Raw genomic sequence first — 18,259 nt, forward strand, 5'->3', positions numbered from 1 at the left:
AACACTCTAAACTTTGCTAGACAAAAAAAAAAAATTTACTTGGTTTACCTAAGCTATAGATATTTTATAGAGTACTCAAGGAATTAACAGCTTGTAACAGTAGTGGAAAAATTTTTGGTGGGGAGCAGAAAACTAAAATCAACTCCTTCTCTGGCAAAGACTTCTTCCCAAATGCCAAGTCCACAAGAAGGGATGTATGGCAAACCTTGCACACCAGGCCTCTCTCAGGCCGACAGCCTTTGCCCTTTGCTCAGGTTGACTTCAGAGGTGCAGGGATACTGGCAGATGCCTGCTCAAGGTAGACCAAGGAGCCCTGAGGGATGTCGGCTGGCTTTTTGTGCTGCATGTTGATGTTCTTTAGCACCTGCTACCAATGCCTCAGCTTTCTCAAATGCTTCTGAATCAGTGCATCTTTTTTTGTGTGTGTGTGTAAGAATATCACTATTTATTTTCCCTCAGGTAATTTTTCTATGGCTTCAACATTTTCTCTTCAAAATCAGAAGAAAAATATCCCAAAGTTTAGAACTGGATCACTCGGCCCTTTCTCTTCTTATCTCCTCCTAGTTCAAAATGCTTGCATCTCTTAATGGCCAGCATCCTCTTGGATCTGCAGTTAGGCTCAACACATTCCAGCCTTAGCACAATCTTCTTTGTGGTCTTAGCCTTCTTCCGGAAAATTGGCTTTGTCTGCCCACCACAGCCACTCTGCTTCCGATCATAGCGCCTCTTTCCCTGGGCATACAAAGAATCCTTGCCCTTCTTATACTGTGTCACTTTGTGAGGCTGATGCTTGCCACACTTCTTACAGAAGGTTCTTCGGGTTTTAGGCACGTTGACCATCTTTGCAGCAGGGCTGTTGTCTATATGATGAAAAGGAGAAACGACGTCCGACACCCTCGAATAGCACAGCTCTCGCCTAACCTGAATCAGTGCATCTTAATGCTGTAATTCATTCCTTAGTTCTGAGATATCCTCTTTGATAACTTGCTCTGGTTTCTGGACAGATAATTGCAATCTTTTTCAGGAAAGCAAAAAAAAAAAACACATTGTCTCTCTTGCAGTATCCAGAAACTTCTGGATACGCTGATTAACACCAGTTCAAATTTCTTCCTGATCAGTGCCATTGACATAGTCCTGACTCACCAGAGAAACAAAGCAAGCCTTGAAAGATGAATCCAAGTCATCCACCAAAGTACTATTAGAAGGGCTTGGAGCACCTGAGAAGTGAAGCCTGGCCTAGGAGGCCTGTCAGGGGTGATCGGGCCCCTGGTGGCTGCCCAGATAACATACTCCCTAGTGGAGTCTCCTGTCTGGAATGACAGGGCCTTTATTTCTTCAAGTAAATTAGGTATAAATTCTAGGTATTGTCTAGCGTCCTTTCAGAAGTTCCCTTAGCATTTCTTCTTCTTCCTCTTCTTCTTCTTCTTTTTTCTTTTTTAGAGACAAGGTGTCACTATGTTGCCCAAACTGGTTTCTAGCTCCTGAGCTCAAGCGATCCTCCCACCTCAGCCACCCAAACGGCTGGGATTACAGGAGTGAGCCACATGCCTGGCCAGCATTTCTTTAGTGCAGGTTTACTAGTGGCAAACTCTCAGTTTTTATTTATCTGGGACTGTCTGAATTACTCCTACGTTTTTAAATTATGGTTTTACTATAAATAGAAATTTTGGTTTATGGTTTTTCTTTCAGTGCTTTGAATATGTCAGTCCACTGTTTTGTGGCATCTATGGTTTCTGATGAGTTCATCTTATTGAGGATCACTTGTATGTGATGAGTGGTTGCTCTCTCGCTCCTTTCAAGATTATCTCTTTTCTCTGGCTTTCAATAGTTTAATTATAATGTTTGTAGGTGTGGGTCTCTTTGAGCTTATCCTACTTGAAGTTTGTTGACTTCTTGGATGCACAGATTAATGTTTTAAAACCAATTTGAAAAGCTTGGGGCCATTATTTATTCAAACATGTTTCTATTTCTTTCTCTTTCTTCTTTCCTCCTGGCCCTCCCATTATGCATATATTGGTACGCTTTGTGGTATCCCACATCACCGAGCAGATCTCTGAGACTCTGCTCATTTTTCTTCATTTTTTTTTTAATCACTATACCTCAGAACAGATAATCTTCATTGATCTCTCTCTTTCTTTTTTTTAATTCCCAACTTTTATTTTAAGTTCTGTGGTACATGTGCAGGATGTGCAGGTTTGTTACATAGGTAAACTTGTACCATGGTGGTTTGATGCACAGATCAGCCCATCACCCAGGTATGAAGCCCAGCATCCATTAGCTATTCTTCCTGATGCTCTCCCTCCCCCGATTCCCCACCCTCCAACAGGCCCCAGTTTGTGTTGTTCCCCCCATGTGTCCATGTGTTCTCATCATTCAGCTTCCACTTATAAGTGAGAACACGCAGTATTTGGTTTTCTGTTTCTGCATTGGTTTGCTAAGGATAATGTAATCACACTTTATGTTCTTTGATTGTTTCTTCTGCCTGCTCAAATCTGCTATTGGCTCCCCTGGTGATTATTTCCTGTCAGTTATTGTAATTTTTAAGCTCCAGAATTTCTATTTGGTTTCTTTTTATTATTCCTGACTCTTTTTGTTTTCTATTTGGTGAGACATCTTTCTCATATTTTCCTTTAGTTCTTCAGGCATATTTTCCTTTGGCTCTTTGAAAATATTTAAAATAGCCATTTTAAAGTCTACCTAGTAAGTCCAATGCCTGGATTGCCTTAGTGACAGCTTCTACTGATTGCTTATTTTCCTGTGTGGGCCATACTTCCTTGTTTCTTTGCACATCTTCTAATTTTTTTGTTGAAAACTGGACATTTAAAAAAAAAAAAAAAAAAAAAAAAAAGGCCGGGCGCGGTGCCTCAAGCCTGTAATCCCAGCACTTTGGGAGGCCGAGGCGGGTGGATCACAAGGTCAGGAGATCGAGACCATCCTGGCGAACACGGTGAAACCCCGTCTCTACTAAAAAAAAAAAATACAAAAAACTAGCCGGGTGAGTTGGCGGGCGCCTGTAATCCCAGTTACTTGGGAGGCTAAGGCAGGAGAATGGCGTAAACCCGGGAGGCGGAGCTTGCAGTGAGCTGAGATCCGGCCACTGCACTCCAGCCCGGGCAACAGCACGAGACTCCGTCTCAAAAAAAAAAAAAAGAAAACTGGACATTTCAAAGAATATAATGTGACAGCTCTGAAAATCAGTCGCTTACCCTCCCAGAGTTTCTCATTGCTGCTTTAAGTAGTTGTTTAATTACTTTTATGAAGAAATGTTGTAAATTCTTTATCTTTGCATTCGTGGCACTAAAGTTTCCACTTACTTAGCTTAGCGGTCAGATAATGATTAGTCAGCATTTTTCTTAAATGCCTGGAACCAAAAAGTCTTCAAGTCTTCCAGTCATAGGGGCTCTGTATGTGCATGTGCTGGGGCGTGCCTTCAACACTCTACCAGTCAGTTTACAACTCTGTTTTAGCCTTCACTTCCTGCTTGTGCAGAGCCTTATGTTCAGTCAGAGGTGAACGATTATAGTCATTGTTTTTCTGGAGCTTCTGAAAAGCCCTACACACATTTGTGACCTTTTAGATTCCCAAGAATATGTTGAAACTTTTCAAAACCCCGACAAACATCTGATTCCTCAGCTTTTTCTTTTAAGCTTTCTGACTACTTTATTGTTTGCCTTAACTGCTATCCATCACTTCAGGCAACTGTGAGGTTAAAACATTTGAGAAATGCCCCTCCACCATCTGGGTAGAAATGTTTAGCATTAGGAGAGTTTCAGTGAGCTCTAATAATGACAAGCCTTTCAAGTGGTCTCTTCCAAGGAGCCGTTTGGTAGTGATTCCTATTTTTGAGTGGAGCTGTGAAAGATCTCCAGCTCTGCTCTACTTTCTCTAGTACTGGGAAGGCAGGCTGTTATTTTTCATGGTGGTGTGGAGCATGGAAACAGATGATAGGACTAGTGTAAGTGTAAATGCCGTGAAGCTTACTGTTCTTATTGAGATGCAGCTGTTTTTCTTGACTAAACACTTCCCATGTTGTTAAAGCCATTGCTTAGTTTCCAGAGAACTGAAAAAGTTGATTTTAACAATTTTGGTTAGTTTTCGCATTGCTTTTCTGGAGGAGCAACATTTCAGAGTTCCTTACTCCAAAATGTTCACTGATGTTATCCCCTCGTTGTTTTTTGAGACTTCATCTTATAACGGAAAATCATTTATTTTTAAAGCCGTGAATAAGTTACCTATTTGTACTTCTTATTTGTCTGTTTTGGTAACCCAGCTGTGGGCTGGAATGTCTTTGTCAATGACAATCTTTATTTTAGAAGCCAAACACGATAAGCCAGATTATTATTCTTTTAAATATTCTCACTGAATAAGAAACAAAATTAAGAAAAATTGTAAAGTATGAATCACCATTTCTAGAACCACATATACAAAGAATCATAAATATACACAATGTTTTAAAGAAGGTAAGTTATATAGTTAAAAAAAAAAAAAAAGAAATTCTGCCGTGAAGAATTTACATTCTATATAGTGCTGAAATTGCAACACATAAGCTATATTCCAAGTAAAAATTAAGACTGACACAACGGTGAACCAAACTGTATTTCACCTTTCTTTGAAGATGTTGTAAGTTTAGAATAATGTATCAACTTTCCTTAACGTGGACTTCTTCTTATTACTTTTTAAAGTTAATCTGAAACGTACCAGTTTTGTTCTTCATCTGAGTTTTAGACTACTTCCACATTCTGTATATTCTTCCTAAAGGAAATTATAAAAACTTTCATGAAAATTTACCCGCAATAGGTTTATAAAGAAACTAATTAAGATGCAATTGAAATTTGAGTTATTTTTAAACATAAACTATCTATGAATTTCTCACAAAGTGTTTACATAATGACATAATCATGAACAGATCAAAAGTGAGAGGTGGGTTTGATTTCAAAATCTTGTATAGTTTGTCAGAATATGGAAATGTGTGCGTTTGTGTGTGTGTGTATGTGTTTTAAAAGACAGCTGCTTGCCTTATTTGGTATTTCAGCATACTTTGTATTTCCAATTAACAGTAAAGGAAGAGTTGGCTTAAAATTGATCAGATTAGTGGCATATGGGTGGGATTCTGGCAGCATCCAAATATTCACATGAGAAATAAATGCAAACCCTGGAGGGAAATATGCCTTCTTGCATGGAGAACTTGGCCACATGTCATAGCTAGAACCTGTGAGAGACAAAATGTACAGGATGCACTGCATTTGTATCCTCTGTACTTTTAGCATTGCCACAACGTGATTCTTTCTGTGCAAAATGGTGACAGGAATTCCACTGCCAATGTGTAGATATCAGATGATAATAGAAGCTCTGAGGACAGTCCCCGAGTCTTTTATCCTCAGATTTTAGCGCCAGACATTGTCTTCATATGTCAGTTTGGGGAATCTAGAATTTTTATTCTAGCCTATTTGGTAAATAGGTGTTTTACTTCATGGAAGAAACAGAGGAAGTGTTCTGATTATGATGATTAAAAAATTCCAAAATGTACTGGGCCCTCCTGCATGCAAAGCAAGTCATTAAGTCATCATACAGTGAGTTAACATTCACAGCCATAGTCCTCCAGACACTTCAAGTATGAAGTAGACAGCATTGCCATGGTTACGCACAAAGGAGATCTGCACAAAGCAAGCCCATTGCATGGCATTATGTGCATACTGTGGGGTAGTGCAGAAGGCAATTAGGAGGCTGTATGTTGAGAGGATGTGGGAATATGAAAATATGCCTTGTCATAGAATTGTGCTGGCTTTCTAACTCAGTGTATGAGTTCTGATGCAGTCTCATTTCTTAATGGTTCAAGGTATAATTAAGCTGAATTCTGATTATACAGAGACTCAGAATCATTCACTTATTCAAGTATCAAATATTAATTGAGTACCCACCATGTGCCAGGAATGGTTCATGGTGAAACCACTGGGCATGGGGAAAACAGAGCTGACAAAGCATTTCCCTCCCAGTGAATGCTACATTTAAAAGTTCTCTTCACATTACAAGAAGCAGGTTATGCAGGTGCAATTTGTAATTGAAGAATAATAGAATTCATTTATTAATGCATACTAGTATGTTGCTCCTCTTCCACTCTGTCAACATGGACCTTGAAGGATGCATAGCATTTAGATAGATAGACAGGGAAAGGCTTTCTTATGAGAGGAACAGCATGAGTAAAGGCATAAAGGCAGGACTAAATAGAAAACAGTGAGGAACGCAGATTCCTTAAAACAAAATAAGTGGAAGGTCTTGGCTCTCTGATAACTAAATGGGTTGTTTCTTGCAGGAATTTAATTCGTTTAAATGAGAAATAAAATGCAACCATAAAATTGTCACATTCTACCAGTAGACCTCTTCTCCAGGAATGTAGTCCAACATTTTTATCAAACCAGACATTGTATATAAAAGGACTCTGGGCTGGGTGCAGTGGTTCATGCCTGTAATCCCAGCACTTTGGGAGACCGAGGAGGGCAGATCACTTAGGGTCAGGAGTTCAAGACCAGCCTGGCCAACATGGTGAAACTCCATCTTTACTAAAAATACAAAATTTACCCAGCCATGGTGTTGTGCACCTGTCATCCCAGCTACTCAGGAGGCAGGAGAATGGCTTGAACCTGGGATGCAGTGGCTGCAGTGAGCCAAGATCGTGCCACTGCTCTCCAGCCTGGGTGGCAGAGTGAGACTCCATTAAAAAAAAAAAAAAATAGCTCTTTGGAATTTTAAAGTGCTCTTACAAATGTCTTATTTATTCTTATCTTCCTTACCTAACCTATCAGAGGAAGCAAAAATGAGAGCAGGAAGAAAACTGGTGTGTTGACCAGTTTTCTTGGTGGTGGCTGTATCTTCTTGAATCTGGAATATCGTCTGAAGGGTTTTTTTTCTTCTCTTTTCTTCTTTCATTTTTTTCCTTTTCTTTTCCTATCTATTTATTCATTCAACAGATATTTAATGAGTGCCTTTTTTTTGGTCAGGTGTATTCTCTATGCTTAGGACATGGCAGTAAACAAAATAGACAAATATTCCTGCCGTCACGCAGCTTACATTGTAGTAAGGGGAGAAAAATAGTTTATTAGATGATGATACATGCTATGGAGATAAATTCAGCAGGAAAGAGAGTAGAAAGTGTGTATGTGGGGCGGGGAGCGGAGCTTTAACTTTGATGAGTTGGCCTCATTGAGGTGACATTTCAGCAAAAATTTGAAGAAGTGATCCATTTAGATATCTGGAAGAAGGGTGTTCTAGGCAGAGGGAACAGTTAGTGCAAAGACGCTGAGGCAGGATTATGACTGGCAAGTTCAAGGAACAGCAGATTAGGCAATGTACCTAGTAACAGCAGAAGTAAGAGAGGGAGAGAGTTGAAGGGAAAGAGTTGTATTGTGTGTGTGTGTATGTGTGCATGTGTGTAAGCTTTGTGTTGGTGGAAAGGGGTGCAGATGGTACAGGGCCTTACATGCTTTTACTCTGAGTGAGATGGGAAGCCACTGCTCATTTTGGTTTTGACACGGGTCTGTTTGCTAATGCAACCCACAAAAAAGATTAACAGGCTATAAGTGCTAATAAGGTAAACAGAAATATTAATACATCAGTGATGTGGGAGGAATATGAAGCTTTGATTTGAATTCAGTGCATTAATATCTATTTGAAACCTGTAAAAATCAGAGGAAGGACCCTGATCTACTACTTTGTGATGAATCTATCCATCTCTCAACTCTACTAAAGATAGAATGGTATCTGATGGATATTCATGACTGACGATCTATGACTCTTCTAAATGTAAAGGGATGTAGGAGGAGACCACCAACATGGTTCCTCCTCAAGAGTTTCCATAAATGTCTTCATCCTCATTTACTCCCTACTCTATTACTAGTCAGGTGATCTAAAAACTTTGCCTCTCCCCTATACAAGGCATGCAGACTCCACAAGAGAAGGGGCTTTGTCTATTCATGATCCACAAGGTATTTCAGAGGCACAAAGAATCCTTGACCAAAGGAGTTTGTTGGGTGAATTTAGAAATTAAAAAGGTAACTTCTCAAATATAATAGCTGAGAATTCCTAATCCATCGGGAGTCATATTTTAATGCACCTTCAGGATGCCTTCTTTCATCAATAAATGACTACTGAACAGTAGTGGTGTACAGAGGGTTGGGTGGTGGAAAGCAATATGATCTGGATGCAAGCAGTAATGGAGTATATTGTCTGTTGAGAATACAAAAACAATAAAATCAACTACCACAATCTTATGTTTATTATTACCATGAGCCAGTAAGTCTAAACTATATCAGTAATAATATAATCTCCCTGTGCAATATTTTGTTTAAGTCCTAAACAATAACTGAAATTATTCATGAGTTTTTTTATTGCTATAAAATATAGGAAGGAGGAGCCAAGATGGCCCACTAGACACAGCCAGGAGGAACATCTCCCAGCGAGAGACCAGGACATCAGGAACACTGACACACGCTGAGCAGATATTCAGAGGGAAGGCATTGAGAGTGGACAGAAGTTCGCAGGTGTTGGCTTGAAGGGGGAGGAAGCTGGGAAGGCTGCACATTGCTGCTAAGTACCAAAACTCCTTCCTGGGTCCCAGGGACCCCTGGGGAAGGGATGAGTTGAACAGGTAGGAAATGGCTTGCTTTTGCCATGGATGACTTTTGGAATTCTAGCAGCAGAAAATCCCACGAGCCACACGGACACTTGAGCTCATAGGAGGAGCTGCTTAGAGAGGTGGCAGGGGCAAGACTCCAGCCTGTATGGAGCCCAGAGCATTTGGTGTAGGAACATCTGCAGTGGAGCATGGCCAGGAACACCCCTCCCCCAAGTTTCTCTGTGCTCCTCTAGGAGACTTTAGCCTTAAGGTGACTGTCAGACCTGGACAAAGCTGGGTGGTCCTGCCTGTGGGACAAGGCCAGTCCCATCTGAGTGCCCCACTGTCTGCTGGCCTCTCCTGGGATCCCAGTCTGGCCACACCCACTTGCAGCCACATGCCCAACCAGACTGCTTCCCAGGGGCCCTCGTCCTAGCTTCTTTGCTGGAAGACCATGCCTGACCATTGGAGAGTTCCAGCAGACCAGCCCCCACTGACATGCACCAGCCCACACACAGGATCCCTGCACCTTGGCCTTCCCCCAGTGCTTTGCCAGCATGCACTCACCCATGGCCTCCCACCAGCACGTACCTCTCTGCACCACCACTGCCAGTGCAAGCACACCACAATGTCCCCCTGCCTGCTGACACACAGACACCCCACCAAACCATCACTGCCAGCACAAATGCACACACAAACACTGGCAACCCCACCCCAATCATGCCACAGCTGCCACCCATGTGAACACACACAGAGATGCCAGCAACCCCACTCCCACCAGCGCCCCACCCCTGCTGCTGCTACTGCTGCAGCAAGTGTGTGCAAGAACAATGCCTTGCTCTCCCCTATGCCCTGCACCAGCTAAAGTGCATGAACCCTACCATGTTGCCACAGCTACTGGCACACACAAGCAAGCATGGATCCTGCTGCCACCACCCAGACAAAGTGCTTTGACTGGCACCACCCACAATGTTGTGGCCAGGGGACCAGGAACACCTTGGCCCCTCCAGCACAGCAGATTCCTAACCTCAAGGAGCCAGAGAACAAAGCCAGGGGCCTCAAACCAGAACCCTAGAGTTAGAGCATGCAGATCAGGGGTACTGACCTGAGACTTGGCCCCCTAAATCTTCTAGAAATGAAGTCAGTTAGGTGAACCCACCTTATACCACAATAAGATCCCCCAAGGACATCAAAGAAGATAAAAGCAAAAAAAACCCAATCCAAAGGACAGCAATTTCAAAGACTGAAGGAACAGCAGCCCACACAGATGAGAAAGAACTACCAAAAGAACTCTGGCAGCTCAAAACTCCAGAGTGTCTTCTTACCTTCAAATGACCACACTAGCCCCCCAGCAATGGTTCTTAACCAGGCTGAAATGATTGAAATGACAGACAGAATTCAGAATGTTGAATAGGAAGGAAGATCATCAACATTCAGCAGAAAGTTGAAACCCAACCCAAGGAAATTAAGGAATACAATAAAACAATACAGGAGCTGAAAGACGAAATGGCCATTTTAAGAAAGAACCAAACTGATATGATAGAGTCGAAAAACTTACTTCAAAAATTTCATAATACAATTGCAAGTGTTAACAGCAGAATAGACCAAGCTGAGGAAAGAATCTCAGAGGCCAAAGACCAGTTCTCTGAATTAACTCAGTCAGACAAAAATTAGGAAATATAATAATAAAGAATGAACAAAATCTTGGAGAAATATGGGATTATGTAGAGAGACCAAACGTATGACTCACTGACATCCCTGAAAAAGAGGGAGAGGAAGCAACTTGGAAAACATATTCTCCAAAGATGACATGAAAGAAAAAATATTAAAGGCAGCTAGAGAGAAGGACAGGCTACCTACAAAGGGAACTATATTGGGCTAACAGTGGACCTCTCAGCAGAAACTCTACAAGCCACTGGGTGCGGTGGCTCATGCCTGTAATCCCAACACTTTGGGAGGCTGAGGCAGGTGGATCACTTGTGGTCGGGATTTTGAGACCAGCCTGACCAACATGGAGAAACCCCGTCTCTACTAAAAATACAAAATTAGTCAGGTGTGGAGGCTCATGCCTGTAATCATAGCTACTCGGGAGGCTGAGGCAGGAGAATTACTTGAACCTGGGAGGCGGAGGTTGCGGTGAGCAGAGATTGCACCATTGCACTCCAGCCTGGGCAACAAGAGCGAAACTCCGTCTGAGAAAAAAAAAAAAAAAAAAAAATCCTACATGCCAGAAGAGATTGGGGACCTATATTGAGTATTCTTATAAAAAAAGAAATTCCAACCAAGAAGTTCATATCCAGTCAAAATAAGCTGCATAAACGAAGGAGAAATAAGATCCTTTTCAGACAAGCAAATACTGAAGGAATTTGTTACCACCAGACCTACCTTACAAGAGAGGTCCTGAAGGGAATGCTAACTATGGAAAGGAGAGACCATTACCAGCCACCGCAAAAACACACTTAAGTACATAGACCATTGACACTATAAAGCAACCACACAAACAAGTCTGCACAATAACCAGTTAACAACATTATGACAGGAACAAATTCACATATATCAGTATTAATCTTGAATATAAATGCCCCAGTTAACAGGCAGAGTGGCAAGTTGGATAAAGGAGCAAGACCCAACTGTAGACTGTCTTCAAGAGACCCATCTCACAAGCAATGACACCCATAGGCTCAAAGTAAAGGAATGGAGAAACATCTACCAAGCAAATGGAAAACAGAAAAAAGGAGGGGTTGCTGTTCTAGTTTCAGGCAAAACAGACTTTGAAACAGACTTTAAACCAACAATTATCAAAAAAGACAAAAAAGTGCATTATATGATGGTAAAGGGTTCAATTCAACATGAAGACCTAACTATCCTAGATATATATACACCCATCACAGAAGCACCCAGAGTCATAAAGCTAGTTCTTAGAGACCTCTGAAGAGACTTAGATAACCACGTCATAAGAGTGGGAGATTTCAATGCCCCAACAATTAGACAGATTGTTGAGACAGAAAACTAATGAAGATATTTGGGACCTGAACTCAACACTTAACCAAATAGACCCAACAGACATCTTCAGAACCCTCCATCCTAAAACAACAGAATATACATTCATCTCATCTGTACATGGCACATACTCTAAAATCAACCACACTATCAGCCATGAAACAATGCTCAGCAGATGCAAAAAACCGAAATCCTACCAACCACACTCTCAGACCACAGTGCAGTAAAAACAGAAATCAATTCTAAGAAGATTGCTCAAAACTATACAATTATTTGGAAATTAAGGAACCTGCTCCTGAATGACTTTTGAGCAAACAATTAAATTAAGACAGAAATCAAGAAATTATTTGAAACAATAGCAGAATTCATCTTCCTCTCAAATGCACAGCCCTGAAAAAGACTGATATTATGTACTTTGCAGCACATGGATGGATCTGGAGGTGATTATCCTAAGTGAACTAATTAAGGGAGAGAGAACCAAATACTGAATGTTCTTGCTTATAAGCAGGGGCTAAACATTGAGTACACATGGACATAAAGAAGGGAACAACAGACACTGGGGCCTACTTGAGAGTGGATAGTGAGAAGAGAGTGGAGATTGAAAAACTACCTACTAGATACTATGCTTATTACCTGGGTGACAAAGTAATTTGTACACCAAACCCGCGTGACACCCAATGTACTTATATAACAAACCTGCACATGTTTCCATGGACCAAAAATAAAAGTTAAAAAAAATAATATTTTTCAAAAATATCTATGAAACATGCAACTCGCCATTTGCTTTCAATTATTTTGGATGTATATCCAGGAGATGAATTGCTGGATCATATGGTAATTCTATTTTTTAATTTCTTAAGGAACCATCACTGTTTTCTCTAGTGGCTGCACGTTTTACATTCCCACCAATAATGGACGAGAGTTCCAATTTCTCTACATCCTCAGCAACACTTGTTATTTGATTTTTTAATAGTAGCCTTTCTAATGGGTGTGAAGTGGTATTTTGCTGTGGTTTTGATTTGTATTTCTCTTATAATTAGTGATGTTGGGAATATTTTCAAGTGCTTTTTGTATTCCTATGTCTTCTTTGGAGAAATATCTATTCAATTTGTTTCCCTAGTTTTAAATTGGGTTGTTTGATTTTTTTGTTCTTTAGCTATGGGAGTTTTTTAATACCTTCTGGACATTAACCTTTCATCACATATATTATTTGCAAATATTCTCTCATTTCATGGGTTGCCTTTTCATTCTGTTGATAGTGCCCTTTAGTGCACATATGTTTTTAATCTTAATGTAATTCTTTTTTTTTTTTTTTTTTTTTGCCCCTGCTTTTGGTGTCATATTCAAGAAATCATTGCCGAATCCAATGTCATTGAAGGTATTCCCCTACATTTTATTTTAAGACTTTAGAAGACTTCAGATTTAGCTCTTATGTTTGGGTCTTTGATACATTTTGAGTTAATTTTTGTGACTGGTATAAGGCAAAATTTTAACTTCATTCCTTTCCATATGCACATACAGTTTTCCCAACTGTCTTTTCGACAAACTATTGGGAAAACTGTATGTGCATGTGGAAAAGAATGAAGACTATTCTTTCCCCCTTCAAATGGTCGTGGAAGCATTGGCAAAAAGCATTTGATTATGTATAAGCTTATTTAGGGGCTCTCTATTCTATTTTATTGATCTATATGTCTGTCTTTACGGCAATAGTCCACTGTTTTGATTTCTGTAATTTTGTTGTAAGTTTTGAAATCAGGAAGTGTGAGGCCTCAAACTTTGTTGTTCTTTTCCAAGATTACTTTGACTGTTCAAGGTTCCTTGAGATTTTATATGAATTATAGGACAGATTTTTCTATTTCTGTAAAAAAAAAAAAGCACCATTGGTATTTTGATAAGGATTATACTGAATCTGTAGATCACTTTGAGTAGTATTGACATCTTAACATTATTAAGTCTTCCAATCCATGAACAGGGGATATCTTTTCATTACGTCTGTCTTTAATTTCTTTCAGCAATATTTTATAGTTTTTTGGTGTAGAAGTTTCTTGCCTTTTTTGTTACATGTATTCCGAAGTATTTTACTCTTCTTGATTCTATTGTAGATGGAATTGTTTTCTTAAATTTTCTTTTTTTTTCAGGTTTTTCATTGTTTATGTGTAGAAATAAACCGATTTTTGTGTGTTGGTTTTGTATTCTGCAACTATGCTGAATTATTTTATATTAGTTCCTTTTTTTTTAAGACAGGCTCTAGTTCTGTCACCCAGGCTGGAGGGCAGTGGCATGATCATAGCTCACTGCAGCTTTGACCTCCAGGCTCAGGTGATCCTCCTGCCTCAGCCTCCCAAGTAGCTGGGAATATTTGGGAGGAACATGCCACCATGCCCAGTTAATTTTTTATATTTTTATGGAGATGGGATATTGCCATGTTGCCCAGGCTGGTCTCAAACTCCTGGGCTCAAGCAATTTACCCACCTTGACCTTCCAAAGTGCTGGGGTTACAAGTGTGAACCACCTCCTATAATAGTTCTAACAGAGTTTTGTGTGTGCATGTGAAATCTTTAGGGTTTTCTACATACGAGATTATATTGTCTGCAAATGGATAATTTTACTTCTTCCTCTAAAATTTGAATGCCCTTTCTTTTTGGTTTTCTTGTTAAATTTCTCTGGCTAAAACTTCCAGTACTATGTTGAATAGAATTGATGAAAGTGGGTATCTTTGTGTCATTTCTGTTCCTGTGGAGAAAAAGCTTTCAGTCTTTCACTACTGAGTATGATGTCAAATGTGGGCTTTGTGTAAATGTTCTTTATTATGTTGAGGTAGTTTCTCATATTACCAGTTTGTTGCGTATTTTTTTATCATTAAATGGTGTTGAGTTTTGTCAACTGCTTTTTCTACATCAATTCAGATGATCATGAGATTTTTGTTCTTCATTCTGTTAATGTGGTGCATTACATTGATTTTCAATTGGGGAACCATCTTTGCATTCCAGGAATGACTCAGTCATGGTATATAATTCCTTTACAGTTGAATTTGGTTTGCTCATGTTTTGTTGAGGATTTTCCATCAGTATTAATCAGGGATATTGGTCCATAATTTTCCTGTAGGGTCTTCATCTGGCTTTGGTATCAAGGTAATGCTGGCCTCATAGAAGAAGTTTGATACTGTTACTTCCTTTTCAATCTTTTTGGAAGAGTTAGAGGAAGATTGGTGTTAATTATCCTTTAAATATTTGGTAGAATTCATCAGTGAAGCCAGCTGTTCCTGAGCTTTTCTTTGTTGGGAGGATTTTGATTACTGATTTGATTTCCTTACTAGTCATAGATCTGTTCAAAATTTCCATTTCTTCATGATTCAGTCTTGGTAGCTTGCGTGTTTCTAGAAATTTGTCCATTTCATCTAGTTTGCCAAATTATTGGTATCTAATTGTTTATATACATGTGCTCTCTTGTAATAATTTTTATTTCTTTAAAATGAGTAGTAATGTCCCCTCTTTCACTTGTAATTTTAGTTATTTGAGTCTTCTCTCATTTTTCTTAGTCAATCTAACTGAAAATTTGTCAATGCTGATTTTTTTTGAAGAACCAACTCTTAATTTTGTTAATTTCTCTGTTGTTTTACTATTCTTTATTTTATTTATCTCTGCTCTTATGTTTATTATTTCTGTCTTTCTGCTGTTTGGGTTTAATTTGTTCTTCTTTTCTAGTTCTTTAACATTTAAAGGTAGGTTGTTGATTTAAGATTTTTCTTCTTTTTTAATGTCCTTATAGCTATAAATTTCCCTTTTAGTGCTGCTTTCACTGTATTTCATTTTTTAAATGTTGACCTTTCACTTTCATTGTCTTAAGATATTTTAAAATTTCTCTTGTTGTTTCTTCCTTGACCCATTGGTTATTTAAGAATATCTTGTTTAATTTCCACATATTTGTGAATTTTTCAGTTTTCCTTTTGCTATTGATTTTTTATTTTCATTCTATTGTGATTGTAAAAGTTACTTTGTACGACTTCCATCTTTTTAAATGCATTAAGACTTTTTGTGGCCTCACATGTAGTCTGTCCTAGAGAAAGTTCCATGTGAACTTGACAAAAAAGGTGTATTCTGCTATTATTGGATGGAGTGTCCTGCATGTCTTTTAGATTCAATTGCTCTGTGGTGTTGTTCAAGTTCCTTATTTCCTTGTTGATTTTTTCAGCTAGTTGTTCTCTCCATTGTTGAAAGTGGGCCTATTGGAATATTGAAGTCTCCTCCTACTATTGTAGAGATGCCTGTTTCTCTTTTCAATTCTGCAATATTTGCTTTATATATTTAGAAGCTATGAAGTTTGATGCATATATATTTATAATTATTGTATCTTTTTGGTTAATTAAAAATTGTATATTTTTTGTTAATTAATCCTTTTTCATTATATAATATTCTACATCTTTTTATGTTTTTTACTTTTTTTTTTTTTTTTTTGAGATGGAGTCTCACTCCGTGGCCCAGGCTGGAGTGCAGTGGCATGATCTCAGCTTACTACAATCTCCTTCTCCCGGGTTCAAGCAATTCTGTCTGCCTCAGCCTCCTGAGTAGCTGGGATTACAGGTGCCTGCCACCAAGCCCAGCTAATTTTTGTATTTCTAGTAGAGATGGGGTTTTGCCATGTAAGCCAGGCTGGTCTTGAACTCCTGATCTCAGGCGATCCACCCACCTTGGCCTCCCAAAGTGCTAGGAGCCACCGTGCCTGGCCTAATTTTTTTATTTAAGGTCTATTTTGTCCAGTATTAGTTTAGTCAACCCCTGCTCTCTTCTGGTTAGTCTTTGCATGGAATATTATTTTTCATCCTTTCATTTTCAATCTCTGCATGTTTTTAAGTTTAATGAAAGTTTCACGTTGATAACATATTGTTGGATGTTGTTTTTCTGTCCATTCAGCCAATCTATATCTTTCAATTTGGGAGTTTAATTCATTTACATTTAAAACAATTATTGATAGGAAATAACTTACTATTGCTACTTAATTATTTGTTTTCTCCATGTCTTATAGTTTTTTTTGTTGTTGTTGTTCCTCATTTCCTCCCTTACTGCCCTCCTTTGTGTGTAGTTGATGTTTTGTAGTGACACACTTTGATTCCATTTTCATTTACATTTAGGTATATTTTATAGATACTTTCTTTATGGCTACCATAGAGATTACATGTAACATACTAACATTATAACAATTTAAGCTGATAATTTAACATCAATTGCATACAAAAACTGTACTTGTTTACATATCTTTCTTGCCCACTTTATGTTATTGATGTCACAAATTACATCTTTATATATTGTTTACCCATTAATATAGATTTGCGATTTTTTATTCTTTTAACTCTAAAATGTTGTAGAAGAATAAAAAGCAGAATTAGGTACTAAAATGACAATAATACCGGTTTTTATATTTGTCCATGTATTTACCTGTACTTTATATCTTCATATGGCTTTCGGTTACTATCTACCATCCTTTCATTTCAACCTAAAAGATTTCCTTTAGCATGTCATGTAATGGTGATAAAAAATGCCTTCAACTTTTGTTTATCTGAGAATTTCTTAATTTTTCTGTAATTTTTGAATGACAGTTTTACCATATGTAAAATTCTTGGTTGACAGGTTTTTTTCCCCCCTTCAACCCCTTAAATGTATCATCCTACTGCTTTCTGTCCTACATGGCTTCTTCTGAGAAATTATTTTATTAAGGATTCCTTGTACATGATGAGTTGCTTTTCTCACTGCTTTCAAGGTTCTCTCTTTGTCTTTTGACAGTTTGATTATAATGTGCCTGCTGTGGATCTCTGAGTTCATGGAGCTTCTTATATTTGTATATTTATGCATTGCCTCGAATTTGGGAATTACGCTAGGGGCAGGTGGGGCAAGGACAAGTAAAGATGTTACAAAATTTTCTACCATTTGTAATTTCGGTTTTTAAAAAATTGGCTATTTGCTTGGTTGCTGTAGATCTTTGAGTGATTTCCAGACCTCCTATAAAGTCATTTTAGTCAATTCCTAGTTGTTTATTTAATGATTCCATAGGAGGACAAGGGCTTGGAGCTTCCTACTGTGCCATGTTGCTGATGTCACTCCCATGATGAGATTTAATAATATACATGTAAGAATCAAATTAGCATATTATTAACTTTTTAATTTAAAATTATTATAGATTCAAAAGAATTAAAAAAAAAAAAGTACAGAGAGTTCTGTATTCCTTTTGTCCAGCTTCCCTCAGTGGTAACATCTTACATAATCATATTGTAATATCAACACCAGAAAGTTGACATTTGGCAGTTAAAAAATGACATTCATGGCTGGGCGCAGTGGCTCATGCCTATAATCCTAGCACTTTGGGAGGCTAAGGATCACGAGGTCAGGAGTTCTAGACCAGCCTGGCCAAAAAGGTGAAACCCAGTCTCTACTAAAAATACAAAAATTAGCTGGGCGTGGCGGCTCATGCCTGTAATCCCAGCTACTCGGGAGGCTGAGGCAAGAGAATCGCTTGAAACTGGAAGGCGGAGGTTGTTGTGAGCCGAGACAGCGCCACTGCACTCCAGCTTGGGCGAAAGAGTGAAACTCTGTCTCAAAAAAAAAAAAAAAAACAAAAAGAAAAAAGAAAAATGACATTCACCCAGTACTCATACTCATT

General features: G+C 38.8%; 1 protein-coding gene and 1 pseudogene across 1 annotated transcript; both read right to left on the reverse strand.

The window, feature by feature from the left end:
* Positions 1-204: 204 nt before the first annotated feature.
* LOC102115613 (mediator of RNA polymerase II transcription subunit 28 pseudogene) lies at positions 205-17,084 on the reverse strand (annotated as a pseudogene).
* LOC102127500 (large ribosomal subunit protein eL42-like) lies at positions 411-883 on the reverse strand. Its single transcript, XM_005593377.5, has one exon. It carries the CDS (start codon positions 838-840, stop codon positions 520-522), a length of 321 nt encoding a protein of 106 aa, XP_005593434.3. The 5' UTR covers positions 841-883; the 3' UTR covers positions 411-519.
* Positions 17,085-18,259: the final 1,175 nt, after the last annotated feature.

The sequence above is a fragment of the Macaca fascicularis genome, chromosome X (assembly GCF_037993035.2).
Source record: "Macaca fascicularis isolate 582-1 chromosome X, T2T-MFA8v1.1".
Taxonomy (NCBI): Eukaryota; Metazoa; Chordata; class Mammalia; order Primates; family Cercopithecidae; genus Macaca; species Macaca fascicularis.

Bases quoted from the DNA above. Each gene is read 5' to 3' on its own strand.
- LOC102127500 (XM_005593377.5), bottom strand. From the start codon at position 840: ATGGTCAACGTGCCTAAAACCCGAAGAACCTTCTGTAAGAAGTGTGGC.